At 35.9% G+C, this 27711-nt stretch overlaps 2 protein-coding genes across 5 annotated transcripts; one reads left to right on the top strand and one right to left on the bottom strand.

Moving 5' to 3' along the window:
* The first annotated feature begins 3876 nt into the window (after window positions 1-3876).
* On the top strand, window positions 3877-10937 carry TIC (time for coffee). Of its 4 annotated transcripts, none has more exons than XM_021434469.2 (12): window positions 3877-4256; window positions 4348-4887; window positions 4999-5183; window positions 5279-5582; window positions 5680-6148; window positions 6238-6298; window positions 6393-6485; window positions 6568-6841; window positions 6942-7008; window positions 7118-7184; window positions 7285-7659; window positions 7785-10937. In XM_021434469.2, the coding sequence occupies exons 1-12, from the start codon at window positions 4151-4153 to the stop codon at window positions 10257-10259; spliced, it is 5016 nt and encodes a 1671-aa protein (XP_021290144.1). In that variant the 5' UTR covers window positions 3877-4150; the 3' UTR covers window positions 10260-10937. The 4 variants fall into 4 exon arrangements, with proteins under 4 accessions (XP_021290144.1, XP_021290145.1, XP_021290146.1 ...); XM_021434470.2 differs by having other exon boundaries at window positions 5282-5582; XM_021434471.2 differs by having other exon boundaries at window positions 4999-5093.
* Window positions 10938-20287: 9350 nt separating this feature from the next.
* Window positions 20288-25656, bottom strand: LOC110421842 (vacuole membrane protein KMS1-like). The gene is made up of 8 exons (XM_021435529.2): window positions 25243-25656; window positions 23549-23760; window positions 23130-23208; window positions 22239-22526; window positions 21884-22041; window positions 21283-21399; window positions 20929-21108; window positions 20288-20816 (listed from the first exon to the last, which is right to left on the bottom strand). The coding sequence occupies exons 1-8, from the start codon at window positions 25298-25300 to the stop codon at window positions 20652-20654; spliced, it is 1257 nt and encodes a 418-aa protein (XP_021291204.1). The 5' UTR covers window positions 25301-25656; the 3' UTR covers window positions 20288-20651.
* Window positions 25657-27711: the final 2055 nt, after the last annotated feature.

Raw genomic sequence — 27711 nt, forward strand, 5'->3', positions numbered from 1 at the left:
ACTCTATATCTATAAATAAAAATAAAAATAAAAGTACTTCCCTTTCTTAATCTCTAACTTTAATACTAATCTCTATAATTTCGTTGTTATTTATTAGATACCAATTAATAGTCTTGCAAATCATAATTTTACCGGAATTGGATCTTCTAGATCAGGTTGCTTATTTAACTTAAATTATATATCAAATATTTTAAAATTTACAAGTAGATGACTAGATCTGTTAAAAATTTTAATATATCTACCTAAGAAAAAATATATATAAAAAATCCATGATGGTGTATGGTTTTTTAAATCAAACAATTGTTCAGAGTCATGAAAAAACTCTGTAAAACATTTTTTTAACCTTAGCATTTGTGTTAATAATGGGTCCCACGTAGTTTCTTGGCCAGCAGGTCAAATTATACATGGTAAAAATCTGCTAGTGGTAAGGATTATAATAATAACAATCCTACCTGGCATTTTAAATTGGCAGGCAATCTAAACTAAGCAGGCTTTCTTTTCCTTTATTTTTTTTATTACATGTAATGATTCCTAGCTGTTTGCAAATATTGATATATTTTTATTTATAATAATAAAAAATAAAACCACCCTTGTTGTGATATCTTATTCGTTAATTAATGGAAGATGGTGAGTCCAGCGATAAAGAACTGGATATAGGCCACAATGTGTGCCCCTTTTTCTCCACTCGTCATTCATTTTTTTTTAATTTTTCTTCGATTAAATGTTGAAATTGAAGCTAAATATTTTTTTCAATTAAAGATTAAATATTTTAATTATAATAATTAAAAGTCAAATGTTTTTAATATTTACAATAAAGGGTTAAGGTGAAAAATATTTGACTTAGGTAGGGCACACGCATGATATGAATGATAAATTTTTAACATGATGTGTAATAATTAAATTTTTAACATAGTATATAATAACTTAATTTTCAATATGATATATAATTATTAAAATTTTTAACGTAACATATAATAAATAAATTTTCAATCTGACGTGTAATAATTACATTTTTAAACATATAACAACTAAATTTTAAAATATAACATGTAATGCTATATTTTTTAAAATTGTCATATCTTCGACTCATGTGATTTTTAGTCCATTGCAATATATGTCCCATCCTCTTATTAATTTAACCCTTAATTTAAGAAATTGAAAACGTTTGTCCTTGATAGTTACAATTGAATTGTTTGGCCCTTAATTTAAAAATTGTCCAAACATTTAACCCTTTTTTTCTCTTCTTATATTATTTAATTTCATTTATTCTCCAATCCATGTTACCTATTATGATCTTCATTGAATAAAATGTTAGTTGTGATATTAAAATTATTAAATTGAAGTCTTTTATTTGCAAATTTTCTATGGTAATAAAATATTATATATAATTAGTCTTATTTTCTAATTTAATAATAATGGATTAGTTAATTTTTCACCTAGGAATTAAACTATTTATATTTGGTTTAACTGTTATTACCTTTTTTTTAAGAGAGCTGGGATATAAAGTTCTAATCTTCATTCCTCCCTTGTACCTCCCATTCGCTATATATATGTATATAGACTCATCAAATTAAAATGAACCTTATTTCTCAAAAATAAAAATGTTAGCAAAACTAATATATCATTATTTGAGGTGGTCACATCATGAAGTAAGAATTTTATTTATAATAAAATTACAAAGCGGTCAGGCAAATTTTGAGTCTACTACACAATTTGTAATGTACAATCAATTAGTTCATGTTGCACAAATCAAATTCAAAAGTTCAATAATTTTTTAAAAGCAACAAATCCATATTAAAAAAAGTTCATGAAAGGAATATACCAATCTAGATTTCCATTATCAAAATTGTAAATCGCAATTTGTTCTTTTGCATCTTAAAATATAATCATAAATAAAATAACAATAGCGAAGGGTAATAAACTGGTCCCTCCAATTTTGATTTCTATTATTGTTTAGTATTTAAGAAAGGTCAAAAAGAATAATGAATAAACCTTTATTTATTGAAATTGATTAATTTAATCAGAGTAACACGAACAACTTTATTGGGAGATAATGGGGTGGCAGTGGGGGCTATTTCTTCGTTGTGTGTTGACGGCTAGGGTTAAGCACACGGTCAGAGAGGCTGCCACGTAAGCATGATGACGTAGCACATTAGCTGCACGCGTGGCACGGCTACGGGATTCCACGATAGCGAGGGAGTGAAAGCTCTCACAAGCGACAAAAGGTAGAGAAAGGGGTCCATTATGGTGGGTCAACCATTTTCTTGGTGGGTCCGAGATTCTGACGTGGCCACAATGGTCTCCCAAAAATTAATTTCTCTATTTTATTTGTTTTTTTTTAATCCTTGCTCGAGGGTCCTGATAAAATGACATCCTCGTGCAAGGAACTCTGCACCACTCAATTGTTGCAAGTGGAGACCATGAAGTATCTAATTAAATTAATCGGAAACCGAAAAAGGTTTGCTCAACTGCCACGTCATTAATAGTGTGAAATACACTTGTCGTATTATCGTTTCCCCGCTTTCCTTTTCCCGTCCCTCTTATGAAGATATTTATGCACCGGATTGTGACGAAAATGCGGAAGGGTAGCCAATAGCAAGATCGGAGGCGACGAATAAGCGGGGAACATAAACCACGTGTCGCTTTCATGATCCGACACGTAATGAGAGCGATGTTGCCACGTCCGATTGCTTTTGGTATAATTTTTTTTCCCCCTTTTGTACGTTGTGTGAAATGTGAATCCCACCCGTAGCGCGTGGCATAAAAGCGTCGAGGACTCGGCGCTTTTATTTCCATTTTTAACTGCGAGGTGAAATTTGACCGAGCGAGTAGGTTTCCGATTCTTTTATTTTTTTTGTTTTTTTATAATGTTTGGGGGTGAGAGCCTTTTACACGTCATCATAAGCTGCCACACCTCGCGAACGTGACAATAGGCCAACGCGAGAAAATAATTTCTATATCGGCAGCTGATTATGGGGCCCACATTCTCGGAAGTTCCGTGACCGTGACCCGAGTTCCCTCCCTGATATCCCAGCCGTCGAATCAATCCATCGACGGTTCAGATCTGGCTCGCTGGTCGACAACCACGAGCCTCCTGGTTCGGTGCCAGGTCGGACGTGCTTGTTCGTTGGGAATCCGGTTTCGGGTGCTTTCTTTCAAAAGGATGCTATGCCAGGTCAGATCGTAATCCAAGGGCTATCAATGTTTCTTTTACTGGTCACATCCAATTTGGTCCGTCGATTCCCTATTTGGGTTTTTTTAAGTGGGCCCACGCCATTCCATATAAAAAAATTATAAATTCGATTAGCAGTAATTATTAAAAGAATTACATATAATTTAAAACGTGGAAGCGAAATAGTGAATTTGACCGGTTGGAACCATATTTCCTTGGGTCATCAAGATTCCTTGTGATCGTCATGTTGCTTTTACCAAGGTCTCTGCGACCGGTAATAGCCGGTCACGACAGCTGTTTGGGAAATTCAAGAGCCCCCTTCCTCAGTTGGTCGTGATTCGTGGGCCACAGTTCCTAACTCTGCAAACCCTAATTCTGTCATTCCATTTTTTTAATTTAAATATTTTAATAAAAAAATTATTTATTTATTGTTACCAAATCGGTAGTGAGTGATACCATGGAAGCTTGAGAGGAAGGGAGAATTAGATGACACGTGGCAGCATAATGCAGAAAAGGTTTAGAGCGTGTAGAGGCCACTAATCGAACAGTCCAGATCTTGCCATGTTGGTTTAAGCTAATGAAAGCCGTTGGATAAGTCGAGGAATGAACGGTTTCGATTTGAGCATTTATTGCTGTCGTGGATCGTGGCCGTCCGTTAGAGTTTGAAGTGGGTTTCGTCGAGAGTGAAATAGCGAAAAAATGATGGGATGAGAACACAAAAAGAGGCAAGAGAGAAAGAGGAGAAGAGAGAGAGAGAGAGAGAGAGATAAGAGAGAGCTAAGATCTTTCATGTCTGACAGATTGCTTCAACGCAAGATCTTTGAAAGCTATTGAAATCGGTTTCCACCGGAGATAGTTACCGGAGCTCATTACCGGCGAATTATGTTGTATATCAGGCGATTGACTGATGAGTGATGCGATTAGTCTCGTTTCTATAACAACTAATTTATTACCTGCAAAACGAGTTATTTTACCGAGATGGATAGAACCAGAGAAGCAAGGAGAGTCACTATGACCGCCGCCGCCGCCACAAATGGCCTTTCACGGCGGCGGCATAGGAGTAGCTCTCTTAGAGACTCACCAGGTTTTAAATTCAGATCTGGCTTTTGTTTTCTTCTCTAGCTGTATCGTCTTGATGAATTTTCTGATATTTATTTTCTTTTATGTTGGTGCAGAGGATGATGGGCCGGTGGAGTTACAGGAAACGGCGCGTTTAAGGGATCGAAAGAAGGATCGAGATCGAGAAAGAGAAAGGGAACGAGAACGGGATCGAGATAGGGAACGAGAGAGAGAGAGAGAAAGAGATCGCTTGAGTAGAACGAGTAAGAGAAGAAGGGGAGATAGATTGATAAGTAACAGAGAAGATGGGGGCGATGATAGCTCTGAAGAAAGCGTAAACGACGAAGAAGATGATGACGACGAAGAGGGCGGTGGAACAGGCGGTGGAGGTTCTGTTCGGATGCTTCCGCCGAACAACGCGGGGTCTTTGTCGATGTCAAATCATCATCCTCACCATCATCATCAACAACAGCAACATCAGCAACATCAACAGCAGCAGCAGAATCAACATCGGAAGAGCTTTCCACCGCCGGTGAAAGTTATTAGAACGACACCGCCGGCAGGGACGACGATGACTAGCGCCACAACTACATCATGTACGTGGAAGGCGGGCGATGAGATGATTGGCGTGTCGGTGCCTAGAAAAGCTCGGTCAGGTAGAGAGGTGGAAGAGATTAACTAAATTCAGTCTTTGTTTTGTTAGCAAGTTTTCTTCTTTTGAATTCACTGATTTGTTTTTTTTTTCTTTTAATTTTATCTTTTTCCAGCTTCTACTAAAAGGTCTCATGAATGGGCATCAAGTGGCGTTGGCGGTGGTGTTATTGGCGGAGAACAAATTCACCGTCAAGCTTCAACTTCGCCGGTGAGAACAGGTGTAGCTGGGATGTTAATGTCACCGTCTCCGGCACCAGCGTCTCCATCTTCTTCCAATGCTTCTATGAGGAAGAAGATGGTCAGTTTTCTGATTTGAATCTTACTTCTTTTCTTGGTTTTTGAGGTCTTGTTTTTTGTTCAATTTAGTGACAAAAGGTTTGGTTTCTGATGTAGAAGCCTAACGGACCAAAACAAAGGCCACCGAAGTCGTCAAAATCTTCATCTTCAGCTCAGGAAGAGATTGAGATCGAGATTGCGGAGGTGTTATATGGTTTGATGAGGCAGCCACAAGTTCCTAAGCAAGAAATAATTGGGAATGATTCGGTTAAGTTTGATGCAAAAGAAGTTAATAAACCCAATAATGATGCTAAATCAAGAGTCTCTTCACCGATCTCCAACTCCCCATCAACTCTTCCCCAATCATCTTCCATTTTGCCTCCAAATTCTAACTCCTCTGCTATTCCTATGTCTGCAATTGGTTAGTAACTTTCAGCTTAGAAGGAAAGCAAAGCTTTGCCTTTGAGCAATTGGGTAAGAGATTTTGATTTGAATTGTTTTTATTTATTTTTCTGCAGCTCCGAAGAGGAAAAGACCGAGACCGGTTAAGTATGAGGATGAGACGACGACGACAGCACCACCTCCTTCTATTTTCCCTGTTAGGAACAGTTCCATATCTTCTACTACAACTAAGGTTGAAATTGACCAGCCAGCTAAAATTGAAGCATCTTCTCCTCCGAATATGGAGAAGAACTTAGGATCCGTGGCTGAAAATGGTGGGAGTTCTTACGATTTGATGAATTCTTCACAAGTCGGTCCGGCTTCAGCTGAGTTGGTTCAGGCTGAACCAGTTAAGGAAGAGAAGAACAATCTAGTACCGGATTCCAAGCCTTTGACCGAAGAATCTGAGAGTAGAGATATTGGTTTGAGTAAAAAGGAAGAGTCTCAATCGCCAAAGAAGGAACCTTCACCTTCTCCTGCTAATAATCCTCCTTCCATGGGTCTCCGATTGGATGAGGAGCGTGAGAATTTGACAGTGACAAAAGCGTGAGCATCATTTCTTTCTACTCATTTCTTCTTTTGGGGTTGAATTTGGAACGTTTGAAATTTTGCCTAATTGGGTTTTGTTGTTTCAGAAATTCAACGATTTGTGAGATTGAGAGCCAGCGGGAAGAGAAGTTCCAAATAGATCTGATGGTGTGTATCCTATTTTGGTTAAAAGATCCAAGCGTTTTCTCTCTTCTTAGTTCTTGAATATCGAAATTTTAATTTTTTTTTGTTTGGGTTTTAGGCTCCTCCTCCATCTAGATCGACCCCAGAAAGGGATGGTGAAATTGATTTTGGGGCTTCAGATCCTAAGCCAATGGCCACGGATATGGAATTGGTGAGTCACCTAGCTGCCACCTATATTTATGGTCTGATATTGTGTCATAAATTAATGGTTTTTGATTTGTTTCTATGCGCAGGAGATGAAGTCTATTGTAAAGGAAGATGATAAAAGAGTGAAAGTCGGCCAGGAAGATGTGAATGTGGAAGCTGAGGATAGTAATAAGAAGGCCAAGCCAATTGGTGAAGAAGCTGAATCACATAAGCCAGTTGGAAATAAAGAAAGGAATATTGATCTTCAGCTTGATTTGGAGAAATCTGATAGAGATAGTGGCACAGGTAGTGTTAGTGCGAATAAGCTCAACAACCGTGCTCAAAAGCTGCAGCATCAACAACCCAGTATGGAGAAAACTGGTAAAAGTTAAATCATTTTTTCCCTTTTTCCCCTCCGGGAAACTATCCCCTCTCTCCTTGTGTTGCTGATCTGGAGGGTTTTTCTTTTGGCCTTCTACAGCACAATCTGGTTCTTTGCCTTTGCCGATGTCAATGGCTAGCTGGCCTGGTGGACTTCCTCCAATGGGGTATGGCTGGGTCGATTTGATATTGGTTTTGTGCTTTTTTGATCAGTAGATCTAAATCAGTGGTTTAGATGTTATAATTGGGGGAAATGACTTTTTTTTTCCTGAGCAGTTACATGGCTCCTTTACAAGGTGTTGTATCCATGGATGGGAGCGCTGTATCTTCAGCAGCTATTCAGGCATGTCACTCTGTTCTTTCTTATTTTAACAGCTCTTGATTTCTTTTTTTTTTTGTATTCTCGTTGTCCTAATTTATCTTGAGCTTTTGAAACTTTGCAGCCTCCACATTTGCTTTTTACTCAACCAAGGCCAAAGAGATGTGCAACCCATTGCTACATTGCTCGGAATATACACTATCACCAGCAATTTATGAAGATGAATCCTTTCTGGCCAGCAGCACCTGGTTCAGCTTCAATCTACGGGGCGAAGGCTTGCAATCTAAATGTTGTGCCCCCTACCGAATTGCGTGGGAACATTCCTGGGAGAGGTGTGAATTCTGTGCAAGATAAGGGGCAGGGTCTTGCAGGTTTCCCTGGTCATGTTGGCAAAGATAAAGGTCCTCAGGCTGCTGCCAACATGGTGGATGCTGCTCAGAGAAAGCAAATATTGCTCCAGCAAGCTCTACCCCCAGGAGCAGCACCCAGTAATATTCTGGTATGCTCCACCAAAAAAACCTCTTTTTCCTTTTTTTTTTATAAAGTCCAGGGTTGTGATAATTGCGCAATTATATATCTGGACGGTCTTTTTGAAGTTTTGATTTTGGGTGTTTTCGTTTTCAGCATGGTCCTGCCTTTATTTTCCCATTGAGCCAGCAACAGGCTGCTGCTGCCGCTTCTGTCCGACCTGGGTCTGTGAAATCTCCTCCCGCTGCTGGTAGCACAGCGTCATCGAGTACATCTAACTCCGCCTCCGTGACTGCCACCCCAGTTGGTGCAACCGCAGGCCCATCAATGAGCTTCAACTACCCAAATATGCCAGGCAATGAAACCCAGTACTTGGCAATTCTGCAGAATAATGCCTACACATTTCCAATTCCTGCACATGTTGGGGCACCACCTGCTTTTCGAGGAAATCATGCTCAGCCTATGCCTTTTATTCATGGATCTTTCTATTCTTCCCAAATGCTTCATCCTTCACAGCTTCAGCAACAGCAGCAGCAGCAACAGCCACCCCCACAATTGCAGCAAAGCCAACAAGGTCATCAGAACACAAGCATGTCCAGTGGTTCATCATCTTCCCAGAAGCACTTGCAGAACCAGCAGCAAAGGCCACATGGAAGTGGTGTGAGTAGTGGCAGTGGGAACTTGCAAGTGTTTACTGCCCCAAAAAACCAGTCACCCCATCCACTACAGCTTCAGCAACGGCAGCAACAGCCAAGTCAGCATGCTTCTCATCAAGCGCGGCAACTTGAAGGTGAATTAGGTGGCGAAGATAGCCCATCAACTGCTGATAGCCGAGTATCTCGTGTAAATATGAATATTTATGGTCAGAATTTTGCTATGCCCTTACAGCCTCCAAACTTCGCTTTGATAACTGCTGGTTCGGTTGGTGGTTCTACAAGTTCTGCTGGTAACCATGGGGAAAAGAAGCAACAGACACAGCAACCATCACAACAGCCAGCGTCAAAGGCTGGAGTTGAGCCTCTTACATCTCAAGCTTTTGCTATGTCATTTCCGTCCGTTAATGGTACCACTGCTTCTGGCCTTGATATTTCCTCCCTTGCACAAAATCCTGCAATTCTTCAGAGCCTTCCAGAAAATACAAGGCAAGGCTATCAGCAGATCATGGCAGCTGTAGCTGCCCAAGCAGCTCACCAGAAGAAGAATAATTATCATGTCTCTGAAGAAGGGAAGCGTGGGACCAATGACGCATCTAGTGCGGAAGAAGAAAGGAAGGCCATGGCAGGAAAGGGTTCAGCAACTGTTGGGCAGTCCATTGCCTTCTCCAGGCCGGATCTGTCTGATTCATCTGTTTCCACTATTCCAGGCAGCAATGTCATTGATAGTTCTGCTCGTACCCTTAATCTAGGCTCTGCTCCTGCCAGAACTTCAGGTTCTGTTATGCCAGCTTCAATCAGTGGAGTCAATGCTCCTAATGCTCAGCAACAACTTCAGCGGAATCAACAGCAGCAGCAACAGCAGATGCTTCAGCTTCAGAAGCAACATCAATTTGGGGCTGCTTCTGCTCCTCGAAGTAAGACACCAGCAACAAGTAATGGAAGTGCTTATTCTGATCACCTTCCTTCATCTTCTATGGCTGCCAAGTTTCCAAATACTTTGTCTGCATTTCCTCAAAATCTTGTGCAAAGCAGCAGTAGTCCAGCTCAATCTCCTCAATGGAAGAATTCTGTGAGGACAACTGCCTCTCAAGTTCCTTCTTCATCTCTATCTTCAACTTCATCATCTCTCAAGAATATTCCCCAGCAGCAAGGCCGGCCACAACAAGTCCACACACAGATTTCTTTTGTAGCAAATCCTAAATCATCATCACAAGTTCAACAGCCTCCTAATAGTGCTCCATCCCCGTCTCCTCCAATGGTGGTTGGCTCTCCCACAACTTCAATCTCCCGGAGTGCTGGTGGTAGCCCAAGGACAACAGGTTCCGCTTCTACTGGCAACAAAGGTGGCCAAGCAACTAGTTTATCATCTCAGCAGGCCAAGAACTCACCATCAGTGCCTAGTCGGAAGTCATCTCCTGTTGGTGGAAGGAGTGTGCCATCAGTCTTGGGAAACCCCCACATCAGTTCATCTTCGAATTCGGGAACCAAGCCCCAAGTGGTGCTACAGCAGCAGCAGCAGCATCAAAAGCATGCATTACATCCAGCGCAGCTGTTCTTTTCTAATGCTTACATGCAGGCCCAAGCTCAACACTCACCAAGCACAACTGCAACTGGAACAGCTGCTAGTGGGTTCTATCTTCAACGACATCGTAATGAGCAACAGCAGATGCAGTCTCCGGGCTCATCAACAACTTCATCAACTTCAATGTTGTCGTTGTGTTCCCCAGTTACTCTTGCCAACTCTGGCACCACTGACCCTGCAAAGGCAGTAGTTGCTGCTGCTGCAGCGGCTGCAGCTGCTGGGAATATGAAAGGAGGTGGCTTACCAACACAGGGACTGATACAAGCTGGACAATTTGCTACTACACAGTCTGGAAAGCCGCATCAGCTTGTGCCAGGCTTCCCATATGTTCACGCTGTCCCTGCAGCTGTTCAGGTAAAACCAGCAGAGCAGAAACAACCTGCTGGTGAGTAGAATTATGTCCCTTTTTGATTCATATTGCAACCCCCATTTAGTGAACAAGATATAGCTGTGAAAAGAGATTTAGTTAGATTGGGGACTGAAAATTTATGAAGGGGACACTGGTTTCTTGCCCCTGAAATGACAGCGTGCTCTCTGGTAGCCGATCAAGACTTGAGAAAGTGCAAGGAGGAAGATGATTGAAGTTGTCATGTGGCGTAGAACTCAACCCACAATTTTGCAAAGTTTAATGCGGTGGGGGGGGAATTGTTCCTTGTGGATTGTGCTTGCAATGTGTATCCATCATGTATGTACACTTGTGTTTATAATCTGACAAGGTTGATCCTGAAGTCTAATTAAATTTGATTGGTTTGATGGGGGGCAGAAGATGGAAAAAGAAAAGGTTGTTAAAAATGTTTTGTAGGGCAAAAAGATGGTAGGAATGAGGAAAAGAAAGGAAGAGCAACACACCTACTTTCCATCTTTTGGGGCTGTAATGGAGGGTTCTTTTTCTTTTAATTTTTTTTTTCCTTCTCTTTTTTCTTTTGGGATTTTGAAATTTCCAGAATAGATCAGTAAACAAATCTTTTGACATAATATTTATGCAACTGAAGGGTGTATTTGTATATGTTCGGCACATGTAAGAGTAACCCCACTCCATTTTTTCATTGAACTCTCTCTCTATTCTGATTATGCCTCTTTTCAGTAATGGCCTTACTGGTCTTCTTACTCGATTCAACTTCCTTCTGCTGTATATTTCATAGACTTGGCTCAAAGCAAATAGAGTACTTTGAAACTTTATGTAAGGTTTGTTTCACTAGCAACAAGGAAGATTCTGAGAGAGGTTTGTGTTGATTGTTCTGTCTGGTGATAAAGAGGTAGATATCGTGTGCAGGCAATGAAGATGTGTGGATAAATTTGAGCCTGAGGAACTTTAATGAAAAAGGACCAAGTTGAGTACCTTACAAACTTACAAAACTCACCACCCCTTCTGTGGCTTCTGTTCGGTATTAACATATGGGGGCTCTAAACTTGTGGGCCATTCATCCCTACCCCCACTTTGTACACTCGTCTGTCCATTCTTCTCATTATTTTTTTCTTTTGCTCTCTTTGACAAACCAAAGGGAAAAAATAATCAAAATTAAAAAAGAAAAGCAGAAAAGGGCACCTCTCTTTATTGTCAGCATCCTGCACGTGGCTCTTGTCCGTTTTGCAGATATCTATTTATTTTGTTTTAATAACTAAAATAAATATTGATAAGGGTATATATATTAAAATAAATTTAGAGAGGATATCCTGGCAAAGATATGTTTTAGGGTTTTCCAAGTTTACCCTTTTCCCCTTCTCCGGGTTGTGGTGGGGTCCCAAAACACAAAGAAAAGTGTAGGACATGTGTTCTGTCACCCCTCCCTGCAAGGATGACTTTTCAATCTGCTCTCATCTTCACACGTGTTCACAACCCTTTTCCTTGTTATCTTTTTCTTTTTACCCTATATGCAAAGGAAAAAATGGAAAATTAAACATTATGGAAAAGAGAGAAGAAGGAAGAAAGTGGAAGTAAGTAATCCTCAGTTGAGGTTGCATAGATCCAAAATGGAACAGTGGGGTTTCTTCCTTTTTCTCCAAATTTTGGTGTGGATGTTGATATTGACCCCACCAATGAAAGAATTTGTTCCTTTTGGAAAATTAAAAAATCTAATAAAATAATACTACTAAGTCTAATATATATATAAATATATATAAATATATATATAAATTTGAGTCTTTCATGATTCGGGAGTGGGGGCCACTTCCCAAAAAGAAATAAAAATATTTGACAAAGGTGGGGTCTACTAATAAAATAAGATTAAACTAAACCTATCATTTGAAAGTGGCTTAAAACTTAGAAGGGGTAATAATCACAAGTATTTGGACGGTTGCAATCCATCTTTTTCCCTTTGGGTAAGCATGAGCAATAAAGGCCACGGCATTTTTCCTCCTCCCTCTCTTCCTTTCTTTTTTGGCAAAATGGGGGTCCTACAAAAGGAATCAATTAATGGAAAAGAGTGGCCCCCGCTCAAGTCCATGCCGCATTACTATTTACAAGAAGCAAAGAAAGAAATCAATTTTTTGAAAGACTACGTTATCAAAGGCTCTTTGACATCCGAGAGGCAGAAAGACGACATAGGTGTCCGAATTAGATTGGATTTCCTATTTATGTTAACCAGCATTTGCATGCACAAGATTATCCACTCTGTACACATGGATTTATTCTATTAATCACATGTGAAAATTGGAGTGAATAATGCCCTTTACCTGTGTTCTCCTTCGTTATTTAGCAGTTACCCCATATTACAAAAGTAAGATTTAACATATTAATTCATATTTGAAGCTATCTTTGTAATTTTATTGGGTGAGTTTAATTTTACCCTCGTAAAAATAAAATTATCCACATGATTTTTATTGAAAAAAATATATTTACAGGGAACTATTTGAGAAAAAAATCACATCATAATTGAGCCATATATAAATCAATGTACTTATTGACTAAAAAAAATTAGGATTGTTAAGTGCATGTATTTCAACTTAAATCTAAAATTTTGACCTTTTCGATGTCTAATAATATACACATGCACATAGAATTTAGGTTATTTTGAACCAAAAACAAAGTCTCAATGTGAACAAAAAAAAATTGAAAAAACTAATTGTCACTCTCTGTTGGTTCAAATCAATGGTATTCCAACAAGAAATAATTTTGAAAGAGCCAACAAAGTTGAGAAAATGAGGAAAGCCTTAAAGCAATGGAAGTGTGGGGGATTGCGGGCATACACCAACAAGGGGAGCATCATCAAACAACCAAAAAAAAAAAAAGGCCAAGAAAAGTGAGTGACCCAAAAAATGGAGGGGCCCTTGGCATCAGCCATTGAAAGCCATGGTGAGTCCACATCTAAAGGGTTTTGTTTTTCTGTATCAAATGGTGCCAAGGGATTCATCAATGATTCCACTGGATAACAAAAACAAACAAATGACTGTAAAGCGCTACGCCCTTTGCCAACACTGATGGGACAAGCTGTTTGAAAGGGAAAGCCCTTGTGAGAGAGTAGAAATCTGCCTATATATTTATTATTATTAATAAATTAGGTTTTCCTTTTATCATGGTGACGTTAACATTTCTTTTTTCTTTGGGCATTACCCCCCTAAAAAGGGGCATATATTGGAGTAAATGAGCAAGCGCTTGAGCAGCTGTTAACTGCCCCTTTATGACTTTTCCTTAGCAATATTTCATCAGCAGCATTGAAATTCAATTTTCACTTCCATTATTTTAATCTGATAATTGGTCAATGAATCAGAACCAGTTTTCAACTGTCCTTTTGAAGGTCAAGCACATCTTTGAATAATAGATAAAGGGCATATAATAATTCAAAAAAAACTAAAGAGGCAAAAAAAAGGAACAGTTATTCTCACGTCGTTGTCATCAGCTAGGGTTACCTTGCGATGGGTGTCAGGTATAGAATGCTTTAAAAACATTTGGTGCCTTTGATGCAACAAATTTAAGTTTAGTCATCCTTCAAGATTCAACAATCTTTACATATATTACGTCAAACAAACAAGTAATGCTTTATGTTTTATGAAATTGTCTGGATTCATTGTGTTATGTATGCAAAACCTTTTGGTTTTTTGGGAGGGGGCCCAAGTTATGATTTTACTAATTGAGATTCCATATTTTAGCAACAATTTATGATAATTAACACGAAGAGGGCTGAACATTTGAAGCATATCACATCCTTCAACAGTGGCTTGACCACAAACGACATGGACAGAGAAAAAGACTATCAACAGCACTCTTATCACCACCCTTTTTATTCTTTTTTTTTTTTTGCCCTGGGTTTAAAACAGAGAAAAACCTACCTAATTTGTTCTAGAAGATATGACAATCAAAATGGGGTAATGGAGCTATAAGATTGGTGCTATTGCTAGTGCTTTACTGTTACAGCTTTACAACCAAATTGCTAGCTGACGTACCAAATATTTACAGGGCCACAAGAAAAAAAATGTGCCCAAGGAAGAATTGATATGCTGATATATTTCATCTACCCAAATCATGACAGTAACCTTATATTTTATTTTAACTTAAACCATCTCCTTTCATTTTGGTGACTTGAATGATCGTATTAGGTCAAAATCGGTTTAACTGTTCCAATCAGTGCAGAGCTTGATCAAAGGCCTGTGAAAAACATTCAAGCACTTCAGCAATGCTTGATGCAACATGAGGTTTCGTTTGATCCCAAAGTCTGGTCGTTGCTTCAATCATTAGACTGTTGTGAGTGCATGTAACTATTGTTGAGATAAACAGAACCAAGTTTTCTTCACTATGCATAGATATATGGTAACAACAATTCATTATTAAGTTCCCACAGTACTCAGCAGTCCGACTAGATAGTACAAGGCAATCATCATTTTGCATGAATAATGATCTTATGAACTCGAGAGTTATCAAGAAATCTTTACAAAATTTTTATTCGAAGTCAAATTTACAAAATTTAATTAATTGAGTAAATTTCTATATGTTAATTGTAAAGTTAAATTTTGTGATTATAATTAATTTATATCGAGCTTCCGTGATATATATATATATATATATATTTAAATAGAATTAAGTCTATTAAAGTATTATTTTACCGAATAATCATTAAAATAGTGTTTAAGAAAAAAAATGTAATTAATATGATATATGTATTTTTGAATTTAGTAAAATAATACTCTAATTAATTTTTTTTATCCTTAATCAATATTTACATATGGACCCTATTAATATGAAGCGACTTGGTGTATGCAGATCGTAACGCAGGCATGGCTTAATATTTTGTGAAGCAAATGGGCCATCCAAAACAGCCGTAAGCATATATAAAGTGGAAAGTTTAGCTTTGGTATTGAATTTGTGGTCAAGGCATAAACTTTTGTTGATCTTCTTTACAGTAATTTCTGATGTGCATTCGCTTTCTTTTTGAGGCACATATTTTTTATTAAAAAATTCTAAATATTAAGAACAATTTATACTAACCATATATCACGACTTCAAATTATTAGTATTTGAATATGCAAAAAAAAAAAACTCTTTCTGATTGACATTTTCATATGATTAAAAGTATTTACCCACAAGTCTTTACCATGATATTGAAAATAAGGTTCTTAATTTCTCCCAAATCTTTTCCATTTGATTAAGCTTTTATAAAATCTTTAATATATATTCTTCATCCACTTCAAATATATATGCTCTCTTTATTGAATTAGAAAAAGAGATTTAACTTTTGAAGTGAGTTATGTATAAAGTGCCATGATATAATTTCATCCCTTGAACGTTGAAATAAAGTTGTTGTGCACTTGTACTACCCACCAAAGGGACAATCGATAGTAGCTTGGAAACCCATGGTTTTGAGGTTTTGCACTAACGTATACATTCACTGTTTGATCAGACCTCGGAAATAGTCGTTTTTGTTACATCACACATTAATTATATATTTATAATTTTAAAAAGGTAATTTTTCACTATAATATATTTTTTTATATAATGAAATGTTTAAAAATTCCAACTATTTAAATGTTACTATGTACAATTTTTTGTTAATGTATGTAAAATCAATAAATTATTTTATTAATAGTACTGCTAAAATTTTGTATAGTGTAATCAAATTTATAAAGATATTATAAAATATATAACAATATTTTTAATAGGATATTTGTAAAACGAACACTTTGAAGTCAAATTCTATTTTATCAAAAAATCATTACTTATGGTGCTCGATTAACATGCGAATTTACAAGCTTGATAAATCAAGATATAATATTGTAATCCCTCATCTTATGAACTATATATTAAGTTTATAAAGATATTGTAAACTATATAAAACATTTTTAATAATATATTTGAAAAACGAACACTTTTACATCAAAATTATTGTAATGGATAATTGTCCTATTTTATGGAAAAATCATTACTTACGGTGCTCAATTAACATGCGAATTTTACAAGCTTGGTAAAGCAAGATAATATATATAATCCATCATCTTTGAATTATATATGGAGTTTATAGCTAAGGGGGTTTAACTAATACTTAAACTTTTTAAGATACATGCATGCATTTCTCTAAACTGTTTAATAAAGAATGAATTTAAGGGTTTAAGCAAAAAATAAGGTGTGACATTGATTACTTCCTTCTACTTCTCTTATACATATGTATTTTGATTAATTGGGTTTAATTATACCTAATTTTTAATTATTTTCCATATTGTTTGGTATTTAGGATGTAAATCTTATTTTATATTGACTTTAGATTTTGCTTCTATAAATTGATTTTTTTTCTTTATATAAATAATGTGATTTAATTTTTATTTGTTTCAACCATTTTTTTTATAATATATATGGTTCTAAACTTTGATAGATCCCAACTTGGACCCTAAAATTTCCATTCGATAAATTGTTGGCCATCCTACAACATCACACATTATCCAACGTACCAAACCAACCACAGTAGAAAACTTCAAAGCTCTGAGGCTAGCTGCTAACAAAGGGCAATTAATTCTGTCTTTCTTGGTTCTTACCATGGTGGTGGGGTGGGGGGAGGGAGGAGGGTGACGCCATATTTACATCACAGTCTTGTGACACTATATTATACCATTTCAGGCAGACACGTAGGATTAGAAGGCAATATGACCCCACACACCCAACTACATATATAAAAATAATAAAACATAAAATATCATTAGAATTCTTTTTTTATTAAACAAAAGACCAAGAAAATCTAAGAGGGGTCCCACCCACGAGTGTGTTGTCAGAAACTCCAAAAAATTCCACAAAACCCATAAAGGCATATAAACCAAAAAAAGAAAAAAGAAAAAAGGCAGAAGACACAATCACCCACGCTTGTAGTTTAGAGCAGCAAATTAACAAGTGTATCTCTGTTTCCTTGTGTTGTCTGTACCTTATGTCATTCTTTCTTTTTCCCTTTTTTTTTTTTTTTTTTCCATTTGGCCTTTTCATCATTTAGATTTTACTGATTCATTATTTATGTTAGAGTAATGTTTATTCAAATCAAATGGTCCCCCATTAATTGTGGCGCCGACCCACCATTGTAGGGGCGGTGGGTCTGCCACTGCATCAGCCAGATTGCGGTGGTGGGCCGCCACTGCCCCATATTCATCCAATCAACTTGTTCCGGTGTGAATTGCAAATTTGCATGTGAGTTTGCGTGAATGTTCTGTCACGTTAGCATTAAAAATATATATAAGATTTATTTAATTTATCTATTTATTTTCGCGGGTGGAAATATAAGCAAAGGAACAGAAAAGAGGGTCCCTCTTCTCCCATCTGGCGATGTGACAAGCTAGCTTAAGTCTTAGACTTAGAGAGGCTTTTAGGACTGGTTTTGACTTTGAAAAGTTGCGCAAGGTTATTTTTGTAATTTTAACTAATTATATGGACATTAAGTACTATTTATAAAACTATTCTCACAATGAAATAACAAATAATGTATTAAATTGAAACGAGCAGAAATATTCAAATGCTCATCATATACATTGATTTAGAAAGAATTGGATTAAAATGATTGATTGGGATAGCTAATACAAAAAAGAAGGGATTAGAATGATTGATTTTTTGATTAGGATAATTATTTGGCTATTAAGTGCCACGTCAGATAGCATTAGGCACCAGGGTGTTGTATTTTCCACGTATGTTAACATGGGTCAATTTGGAATGCCAAATATTTTTATATTTTATTGACTTTTTAGAGATTCCATTAAAGGAGGTTAGTCATGCTTTTCAGCTTTGATATTCTTTCGTTTGAAATTTATTAACAACAGTAAATACTTTTTTTTTAAAAAAAAAGAAAATGGTAATCAGCCCCATTTCTTGTCAACTAAGGAAACTTATCATGTACTTTGGTAAGCTTTGTCAAACACATTAGGTTAAAGCTTGAATCATTGGATTTTGGGTACTTAAAGAGTAAGGTTGCTTTTAGAGAAAACTCCCCAGCTTTCTGGGAAAAAAGAACACTACAAACTAAATAGAATTCAAAGTCAGTAAAAATGGAATAATACCTAACACCAGCCAACTAATTTCTCTTCAAGCCACCCCCTTTTGAGGGTTAATCCAAAAATTTGCCTAACTTTTGGAGTAGTAACAAGTTGGAATCTGAAAATTAAGTTTATAATACAATTTATCAATCAAAAACAAACAAAAAAATAAAAAATCTTAAACTGGAACATTTTAAACACCACATTTTTCTAAGCAATTTGTTTTGCACTTTTTAATAAATATCAAATTAATAGGATGATGACAATGGCCCATTTTTTGGTACCAATGGAAGATTTCCCAATCTAAAAAGGCACTATTAGTTGGAAAAGGAGAATTATAGAAAATTTTCCAACTATTATATTGCTCATAGATAAACCTTTTTCTGGTCGTATATTTTAAAGCATTACACACTCCTAAGTTTTATTTTAATAAATAAAATTATCATTTATTCTAATTTTATAATTCTCGTTATTCTAACAAATGATTCTCCACGGATGCCAATATATATACATATATATAACATTAGGATAATTGAGAAACTAAGATTTTTGACATATTCTCAGTCTCCAACTTTTAAAAACACATGTAATATACTTCTAATATTTAGTGGAGCACTCTATTTTCTTTTATTGAAATTTAATGGAATAATCCAATACTTTGCCCAAAAATAAAAAAAAAAAGAAACAGAAACAGAATGCAAAAATTAAAATTGGGTTGAAATATATGGACGTAGTTGATATACATAATTTGGCAAAATCTATAGCCAAATTGGTCAAAATTAGAGGTAAGGTCTAATCGTGATTATATAAATTAAAAAAGGTAGCCCTTGGATCTGCCATATAATGCATATATGTTATTATTTAGGCCACAAAATATAAAATATCAATTATGTACTCCTATAATTGGCTAACCAAGTAGATACCCATCGGCTTACTTGATTATTTTTTTAAAAAAAGTACACAAAAATTTGAATGTGCTATACATTTTTCTACTCTTCTCATCTTAATTTATTTGTTAATGTATGTTTCTCTCTCTTACATCCACTTTCTCTTGAGGTGGAAGTTACAATATTTCTTGAAATATTCTCCTTGAATTATTTAATGTGGAGGTTTAGATCATTACTCCTAATTGATTACCTGAAGCAATCTAGTTCAATTGGTTTTTTTTCCCTCTTTAAATCGAATACCAAGTATAATTTCTTATTCCCATAATGCTTGGGGTTTTGCTTTAATTACATGACATTTGTGTAAAGACAGGCCATATCATGTGTACTGGTTGGCCAAAGACTATCCTAAACTTGTTTTAATTAGGGAATCAACTGCCAGATTAACATGGCAATCACCTAAGATTGATTAGTTTATTTGGTAAGACTGATGATCTAGGCCACGTGACACAAATTCCAATGTTAAAATACTGACTGGAGGACGGTGTATCAGATTTTATTACTCAAAATTCACTTAAAACTCTTAATTCAGTTCAGTTGAAATTATCGTATAAATGACAACATTGATTATATCATACTCATCCAAATAATTATACTTTTCTAATTATATAATTTGAGCTTTCAAAGCCTAAAGATGGAAAGCAGATGCCCACTATGGCATGTCCCCACTAACATAAAATTATAAATTAGGGGAGCTGTTAGCTAGTTACCCATAATTTAATCTGCCTCTAATCATGACTAAAAAAAAACCATCACTGTGGCCACAAAGAGAGAGTATCAAATCTATTAGTATCATTTAAAAGCGATTTCGAAAGTGACCTTAATCGTCTGCTAAGAATTTGTTAGGCTTACCTGCTTGATCAAAAACCGTAGGAAAATGTTGATAAAAGTGCTTTTTTTAAATATATTTCAACATTTAGTATAGTAATTGATGGTACATGTAGTGATTTCCCAAACAAAACAAAATGCCCATCAGGGCTTGAAGCAGTAGTCGGCAAAGTGGCTCCTTGTATACAAGGTAATGATGAGTGAGACGGAATGCAAAACTAGACGTTGAAGGGCCAGATAATATGTCTTCTCATTGACAAAGAATGATGAGATTCCATTTTTTCAAGTGTTAAAACAGTACTTAACAATGGGAGAAAAACAGCCCAAAACAATGATCACCCCCAGCATTACACAGGATAAATAAACCTGTAGCTTCTGTTGTCTGTGTTCCTATTTTCTCTATACAAGCTTCTAACAGGGGACTAGCTAGTGCAATGGGTTCTTTTTGAGTAGCTTCAATGGTAATTTATGAGAGAGCATTCACTTTTAGTTCACTAACGCTAGTTGTAAATAAAGAAAAGAAAAAAAGAAAAGATGATGTGACACATTGTAGCCGCTTCATCAAGGCAACACGGTCAAACTCCTAATCGGAATATGTTGAAGCAGATAACGTCTCTGCTAGCTGCTTATCCTGCTCCTTTTTCAGATACCTTTGAGCAGTCGCGTTTACAATCTTGACGAAGAAGTTCATGAGCATAAGCCACACAACAGTGTTCCAGATCGAAGCAAATGAAAAATCCCACTTCTCCTGAAGCACCATTTTGCAGAACAGGTTAATAAAATTTTTTCCAGAGCAGGTGCTAGTCAGTTGAAACTCAAGCTAAAATAGATGGATTTTTTGCACTGGCCTAAGGTAGTACCTTAATATTTGAAGGCACAGGACGTGGGGCGGCCAAGTACTTCTCTTTCACTGCATGAAGTTTTGCTGTGAGCGTAGGCAAGAACGAATCAAATCCAGGAATGAGGCTGAGCACCCAGATCAATTCATTCTCTATCCAGTCAAGTAGCTGATTATTACAGACAGAGATAATAAAAACCGTCTGCAGAAAAGATATCAAATAGATACTTATAAGATACTCACATTGGACTTCCAAAATAAAGATCAGTAATCTAGCTTGATTAAGAAAAGAAAAACCAGAGAAGTTTCTGTTCTTCTGGTAGTAATCAACAGCAGCTCCTGCTTGTATGTAAAATCACAAAGGAACATCACAAACCTGTATGTGAGTTTTGATAATTGCCTTTCCAAACAATGTTGCAAGAAAGAACTTCCAGAAGGGAATTCCAAATTGTCCACACATGATGCCAGCAAGGTCGAATAAAGGATTTGGGACCTGAAAGATAATTCAGTTTCATCAGCAGGTTTACATATTAACATCAGTCAACAATAGCGTAAATAGCCTTTATAAACCATGGTCAACTTATATTATATTTAAATGAAAGAAATTAATAAGGCGTTCAAACACCATCTCTGTTATGCTCCCACAACTGCATATGTGACATGTGATGAAGTTATCAAATGAAATTTATCTAAACAAAAACAATTGTAGCTTGAGAAAATTTTACCAAGATGAATATTATGATTTAACCCAGGAGAAAATGCATCAGAACATTGATATATCTAGGCCAAATTATAATTAGGTGTGCTCTTGTACATGTGTGTATGTGGAAAAAAAAACAGGCGTCAGTGCGTAACATGCTCACACAAAATATTCACTTAAAAAAAAAAAAGCTACTAGTTATGCATCAATGTTTCAATCTTTTGCATTGCTTAACATGTTGTGCTATGACATGAAAAAGGTGGAAATTATAACAGACCGAGGCGAGCACTAAAATCGTGAAGAAGTTCAAGTGTTGGGAGTGGGATAACAGCCAGCGTTTGATCTGTTTCAAGTGTGTAGCTATGACTCCATTATCCTCAATTGAAGAAGCATCCAATTCTTCCATAGCATTAATTTTGCTGCCTGATACACGAGCTGCATAAAGCAGAAGATCAACATAAAATGGATATTATATTTTAACAGTGAGTAGCACTAGTACAAAATCAAAATGCATAAAACAATATTCAGCAGCAAAGAACAGCCAAGGTTTTGAACTTCAGACAGAATAATAGATAGGGCCTCTTCCAGAAATGTCCTCACCAGCTTTTAAGTATAAAAGATGGTGCTCATACCTGCCCTTGAGATAAAGTAAGGAGGAAGCTCCCCAAGTGCAGTCCCGATACCCCATAAGATAGCCTCCATCTGCACCTGCGGCAATATGCTGCTAAGAGGAACCCGTGACCCATATAATGGGGGCCCAAACTCTCCGCAGGATTTGTCCAGCCATGAAGGACCTCTCTTCAACTGTATTGTATCATATGGAGCACTTTTCAGATCTACTCGTCCACATTGCATTGCTTTTATTGTAAATAAAGCAATATGAGGACCCAAATATAGGACAAAAGTGTGCAGACCAGATCCTGGAACAGGAGAAAGGTTAGATATACAAATAACATATGACAACAAGGTGTATTGCTTAGGGTGTTCAAAAAATAGCAAATAACAGAGCCGTATCTGCGTATAATCAGGTCACTGAAAATTTAAGGACACCAGAAACTTTCCTTGCCAAAATGTGTGCATAGCAGAAACCAGACAAATTTATTTCCTCCCTTCCCTTTAAAATGTTCTAAACATGTGGGTAGACCATAGACAACAATCTTGAGAGCAATAATTAAAGAGATACTGATAATGCTCAAATCATCCAGTTTGCTAGTTTTTGGACAATTGATAAAACAGATCAAGACAACCAGAGCCACTTTAAAAATTCAAAAAACATCAATAATTACAAAGAAACCCATCTAAAAGATAGTAGACCTATTTTTCAAATGCAAAAAATTGCATATTTCCACAAATACCATTTTACATCTGCTTAGTCTGCCACTGCTTGTATGGAGAGTTTAATAGCCTATGAATCATACGGGTATAACAGCAACACAAAATTGCCAATTAATGCTAATCAAGCTATATCATCAAGCATCCTCATCCAGACTATCATAAAAGATCTTATGAAATAATGTTCTTACCAAGACCAATTGAAGATGCAACACCAAGGGCAGTCCACCATAATCCAAACCGCACATACCGAGAAACTTCCTCAACATGCTGATGAAAAAAGGAATCAAGACATCAACTGTTACTTATTGTTTCCACTAATCTAGTCACACTAAAGGAAGAAGAATAAGAATGACACAGAAATTAATTCAACAAAATAATGTGCACAAATTTATCATATAAAAAGGCTCAAAATATATATAGCTCATCAGGTGATGATAAAAGCCAGTATAACACCTCCACAACCCCCTGCCCCCAACCAAAAAAAGAAAAGAATTAAGGTTAGGGAAACAAAATAATAATGAGCCATTTGCATCTCCCAATTGCATAGCTAAGGGCCGTATATCAACAGAAAAGTATGACAAACACGATAACCTACAAAATTTATTACCTTTTCATGAGGGCCCTCAATCGTCACAAGTAGAATTCCAAGAGCTGCTATTAGAGTGCTTAAAAGCATAAGCCAACCACCCTTTGCCAAAAGATATAATACCGATCGCTTAAAATATTGATAGATAGCCAGAATAAAAAGCCTTAATGTTTTGAAGGGCTGTGTTGTCAATGTTAAATGTTCTAATTCTTGCTGATGTCTCTCACGCAAATCTGCAAAATGTAACAAGTCTATCAGCTAAGGGTTCAGTAGAAGTCCACGACCCAACATTTTCTTGTTCAACTGAAAACCAAAATAAAGCTAATATCATCACCATGCCACCATAAAGGAAACTGTTATAACCAAGTCTAATTCATTTACTGAGGAAAAGAAAGCAATTATATAGATTACAAAAACATAAACATACCTGCAATAATACTAGGTATAGAGGTTCTACATATTCTAAGAACAGAATCTCAGATGAGCAAATAGATTAAAAGACAACATTACACTTGTCAATATTAAGAAATAAGGCAGTCGACTTGATATAACATTGCTAACACGGGTCTGTGTCAATCTCAGAGATGGTTTTCCCGTACTTTAGGAGAATTTGATTAACAAAGCCATCCCCTTTTCTTCATAAAATCCAAAATCTCAACAGGAATATGCAGCCCATCGACCTATATGTGTCATGTTGGCCTATTCCTGCTCAACTAAAAGCCATGACTACTTTCAACTAAAAGTTTAAGATTGGTAGAGAGAATTTTGAATCAATCTCATGGAGGGAGGTTAAGATAGCCAATACTTTAATGGAAGCTGAATGGGTAAGAGGCAGCATAAATACAAATAGAATTTAATAATTTTGCCCACTCTTGATTACCATACATTGGTAGAGGGTCAACCCAGAAAGAAAACATTTACATGTGTGAGTATATTTTCAGCATTTTTATTTGACACACCAAATTGAGTCCTAAGTCCCTATACTACAATCTCCAAGATTTGATATCATCAATCCATACTTAGTTTACTTCTCTTTACTTTTCCCACTGCATTTTTGCCAGAAAAACCCAAGTCCATATAACATCAAAACTCTCAAAACCACACATTGCACCAACAAAAGTGCTCCTCAAGATGGAAACTTTTCGATTTCATGATTCACAAGAGCAGCCGCTATAAGATAAACCCATGTTTTCCCGCTAATAAAGATTGCAGTCCAGATTGAATCTTGCTCAAATTGAAACACTAACGTGTGAAAACAAGCTACACAATTTCTTTTTCCCTTATGCTGCTTTAGCAGAATATTAAAAAGCAGTCTCTTTAAGATGCACAAGCTGTTAACTTTCACGTTCAAAAAGCATTCGAAAATTGCCTCATTGCATCGTTAAATCTATTTCTTTTTAATCCTTCCCTCACAATCGGCTAATTTTCATATTACTAATAAATAACCAACCGATTTTAAGAGAGACTCGGTTAACATAATTATTGATTTTTACAACAACTACATCATAAACGATCCAATTAGATAAATCCATAAACGATAAAAGATCTAAAAAAAACCCCACTTTATTTGAGTTCTTAATTAAATAAATTAAATGAGGAAAAAACAAAAAACCCAATGACAGAAGAAGGGAAAATAATAACAAAAATCAAAATTTCAAGAGGAAAAAAACTAATATTAACCAAAAAAGAGAGCTTTAAAAAGTTAAAAAACTTGCCTTGCATCGACGTATCCATCTGTTGGGAAGAAGAAGTCGCGCCTTTGCCAGACCCCATCTCCAAACTCACATACTACAATTAAAAACAAAAGTTCTAGTATTCTTTTACAATTTCTTCAATAAATTTGAAATTTTCGTCAATATCCACCCCTTTTTCGGATAAAAAGCTTTGATTCTGAGCAAGAATCAGACGGCTACGATCGAATTACTTGAAAGGGAATCAAGCATTTTTCTTTTCAATCACGAATACTAACAATAAATTTATTTTTTTCAAATAAAATGGTAGATCTAGAGAAGAAGAAATCGAAAGCGAGGGAGAGTCATTTTTGCGTGAAGATCTCTTCTTACTTTGAGCTTTTATCGCCTCTCTCTCTTTCTCTCTCTCTCTCTCTCTCTCTCACATCAATGTGAGAAATGGAACGACCATTTCGATCTCTCTCTATATATAAATCAAATAAAAGAATTTGTTTATTTAGCAAAAGGCTAAAATTACATTGTTACCCATTGGTGTAATTCATTCCGAAATGAAACCACCAAAAATAAATAAATAAATAAATCAAAGTAATTTAATTAAATGTTAATAGATTAAGCGAAAAACAATTTGGCTGTCAGCATGAAATCCGTGCTTCTTATTTAAATTTGTAATTAAATTATGGATTAAGGATAAAACACAGTAGCAGTCAGCGGGAATTTACGTGTTTGTTGCTCCAAGATTCATATATGCAAATAATAATAATTTTTGTTTTATTTTCGCTTTTGGGATGTGAAATTAGTCAACAATTAAAGGCAAAGGCAATATTTTGTCTATTCACGTTGAATGGTTCAATGGTTGATAAAAGCAAATTCCCCACCGAACCAATGTTACTTTTGCTACGGTCATTATCATTATTAGACCCGAATTTTCATTTACTTATTTTTAAACAATCATGTGCGCCCAATTATTAATCACAAATTTCTTGCACTTAAGTATATTTAATTAACAAATACTCAAGAGTCTCTCTCTATAAAAAAAAAACCCAAACTCGATCTAATTATTATTATTGTGTTCTTTTTTTATATAATTCGGGGTTTGAAAGTGAAATGTTAATATTTTTATCAGAATTATTATTTTTATATTATATACCAAAATAAGATAAAAAGAAAACCAATTAATCATATTACAACCATATTTTGGAATGCGGCACGTGTAGAGCACATGTTGTCACGACAAACAATCTAATATCCGAATGTTATTGCTTTTAAAGTTTTCATTATTTTTAGAATATAGTTTTTTTAATTATTTAGAAATTGACGTCGGATACAGACAAGATGTTTTATATATTAGTATATATATAAATATATATAGTAATATTTTAATGTGACCAATGGAAGGTTAGGTTGAGAGACTAACCAACCCGAAGCAATTATTTTCACGATGATGCATGTGCCGAGGATGATGCCAGACAACAAAAGCACTTCTTTTATGGTAATTTTTTCCCTTTTTTTTTTTAATAATGTTGAAAATTTAAGCAAGGAATAACAAGGATTGTCTTTTGTGGAAAGATGGATCTTTGAGCATCATTTCTTCCTTTACGCATACAAACACTACAAGAAATTAATTGTCTGCATTTATAGTTGGATTTTCATCTGTCTTCTATATTTCTGATGATTAATTATATTAAAATTTAAAAAACAAAAGAGAAGAAGAACTATATTGTTAAAAATTAATAAAGTCTTTAATTGAATTTATTTTTCACACGCCAAATATAATTATAATGAGAGGAGAATATGCCAAAAGAATTTAGGCATATTTCAGGTGATTCTATCTGGATTCTAATTTCATATGCTTCCAGATATTTTTATGCATCTAAGTTGTAGTCACGTAGGCCTCCTTTAATCATTATTTTCGTAATTAATTTATATAATTAGTGAAAATAATCTTCTTTTATTTTATAAATTTACAAATACATGACAAAACAAAATCTGATTCCCAAACTGTCTACAAACTTTTGGAGGTAGTTATAGAGTACAGAGATATCTCCAAGTTTTTGGGTATAAAAGAAGAAAAGGGGTAAAAGTCTAATCTGTATCAACCTTTAGTGGATGGAGAACTTGAGAAACAAATAATGGGGGAGCTGAAGTTTCCAGGAAAAAGCCTTTGTAGTTGGAGTTCAATGTTAGCCCTAGATTGTCTGTCACTCACTTGATAAAAGGCAGAAGGTATGTTGGTCCCATCTACCAGCTCAGTTTTGTTGCTTAGCAATGATGCTGTAGTGTTGGTACAACCAAAAAATAAAAAAAGAAAGTGCTTTGTTGGGGTTTCTCCTTTCTCTCTTTTGTGGATAGAATGGCTGATTTCGGCTTGGAGTATCCGTTAGTGCGTTCAAAATAAGGGCCCAAGAAAAGGACGCCTGCATTGGGCTTGAGCCTAGCTAACCCCCCCAATGGTTTCTCAGTGGGAAACTTTTTATCAGATTTTCTGCAAAGGCA

This window comes from Theobroma umbraticum, unplaced genomic scaffold (assembly GCF_002168275.2).
Source record: "Theobroma umbraticum cultivar Fairchild unplaced genomic scaffold, ASM216827v3 scaffold_130.0, whole genome shotgun sequence".
Lineage (NCBI taxonomy): Eukaryota > Viridiplantae > Streptophyta > Magnoliopsida > Malvales > Malvaceae > Theobroma > Theobroma umbraticum.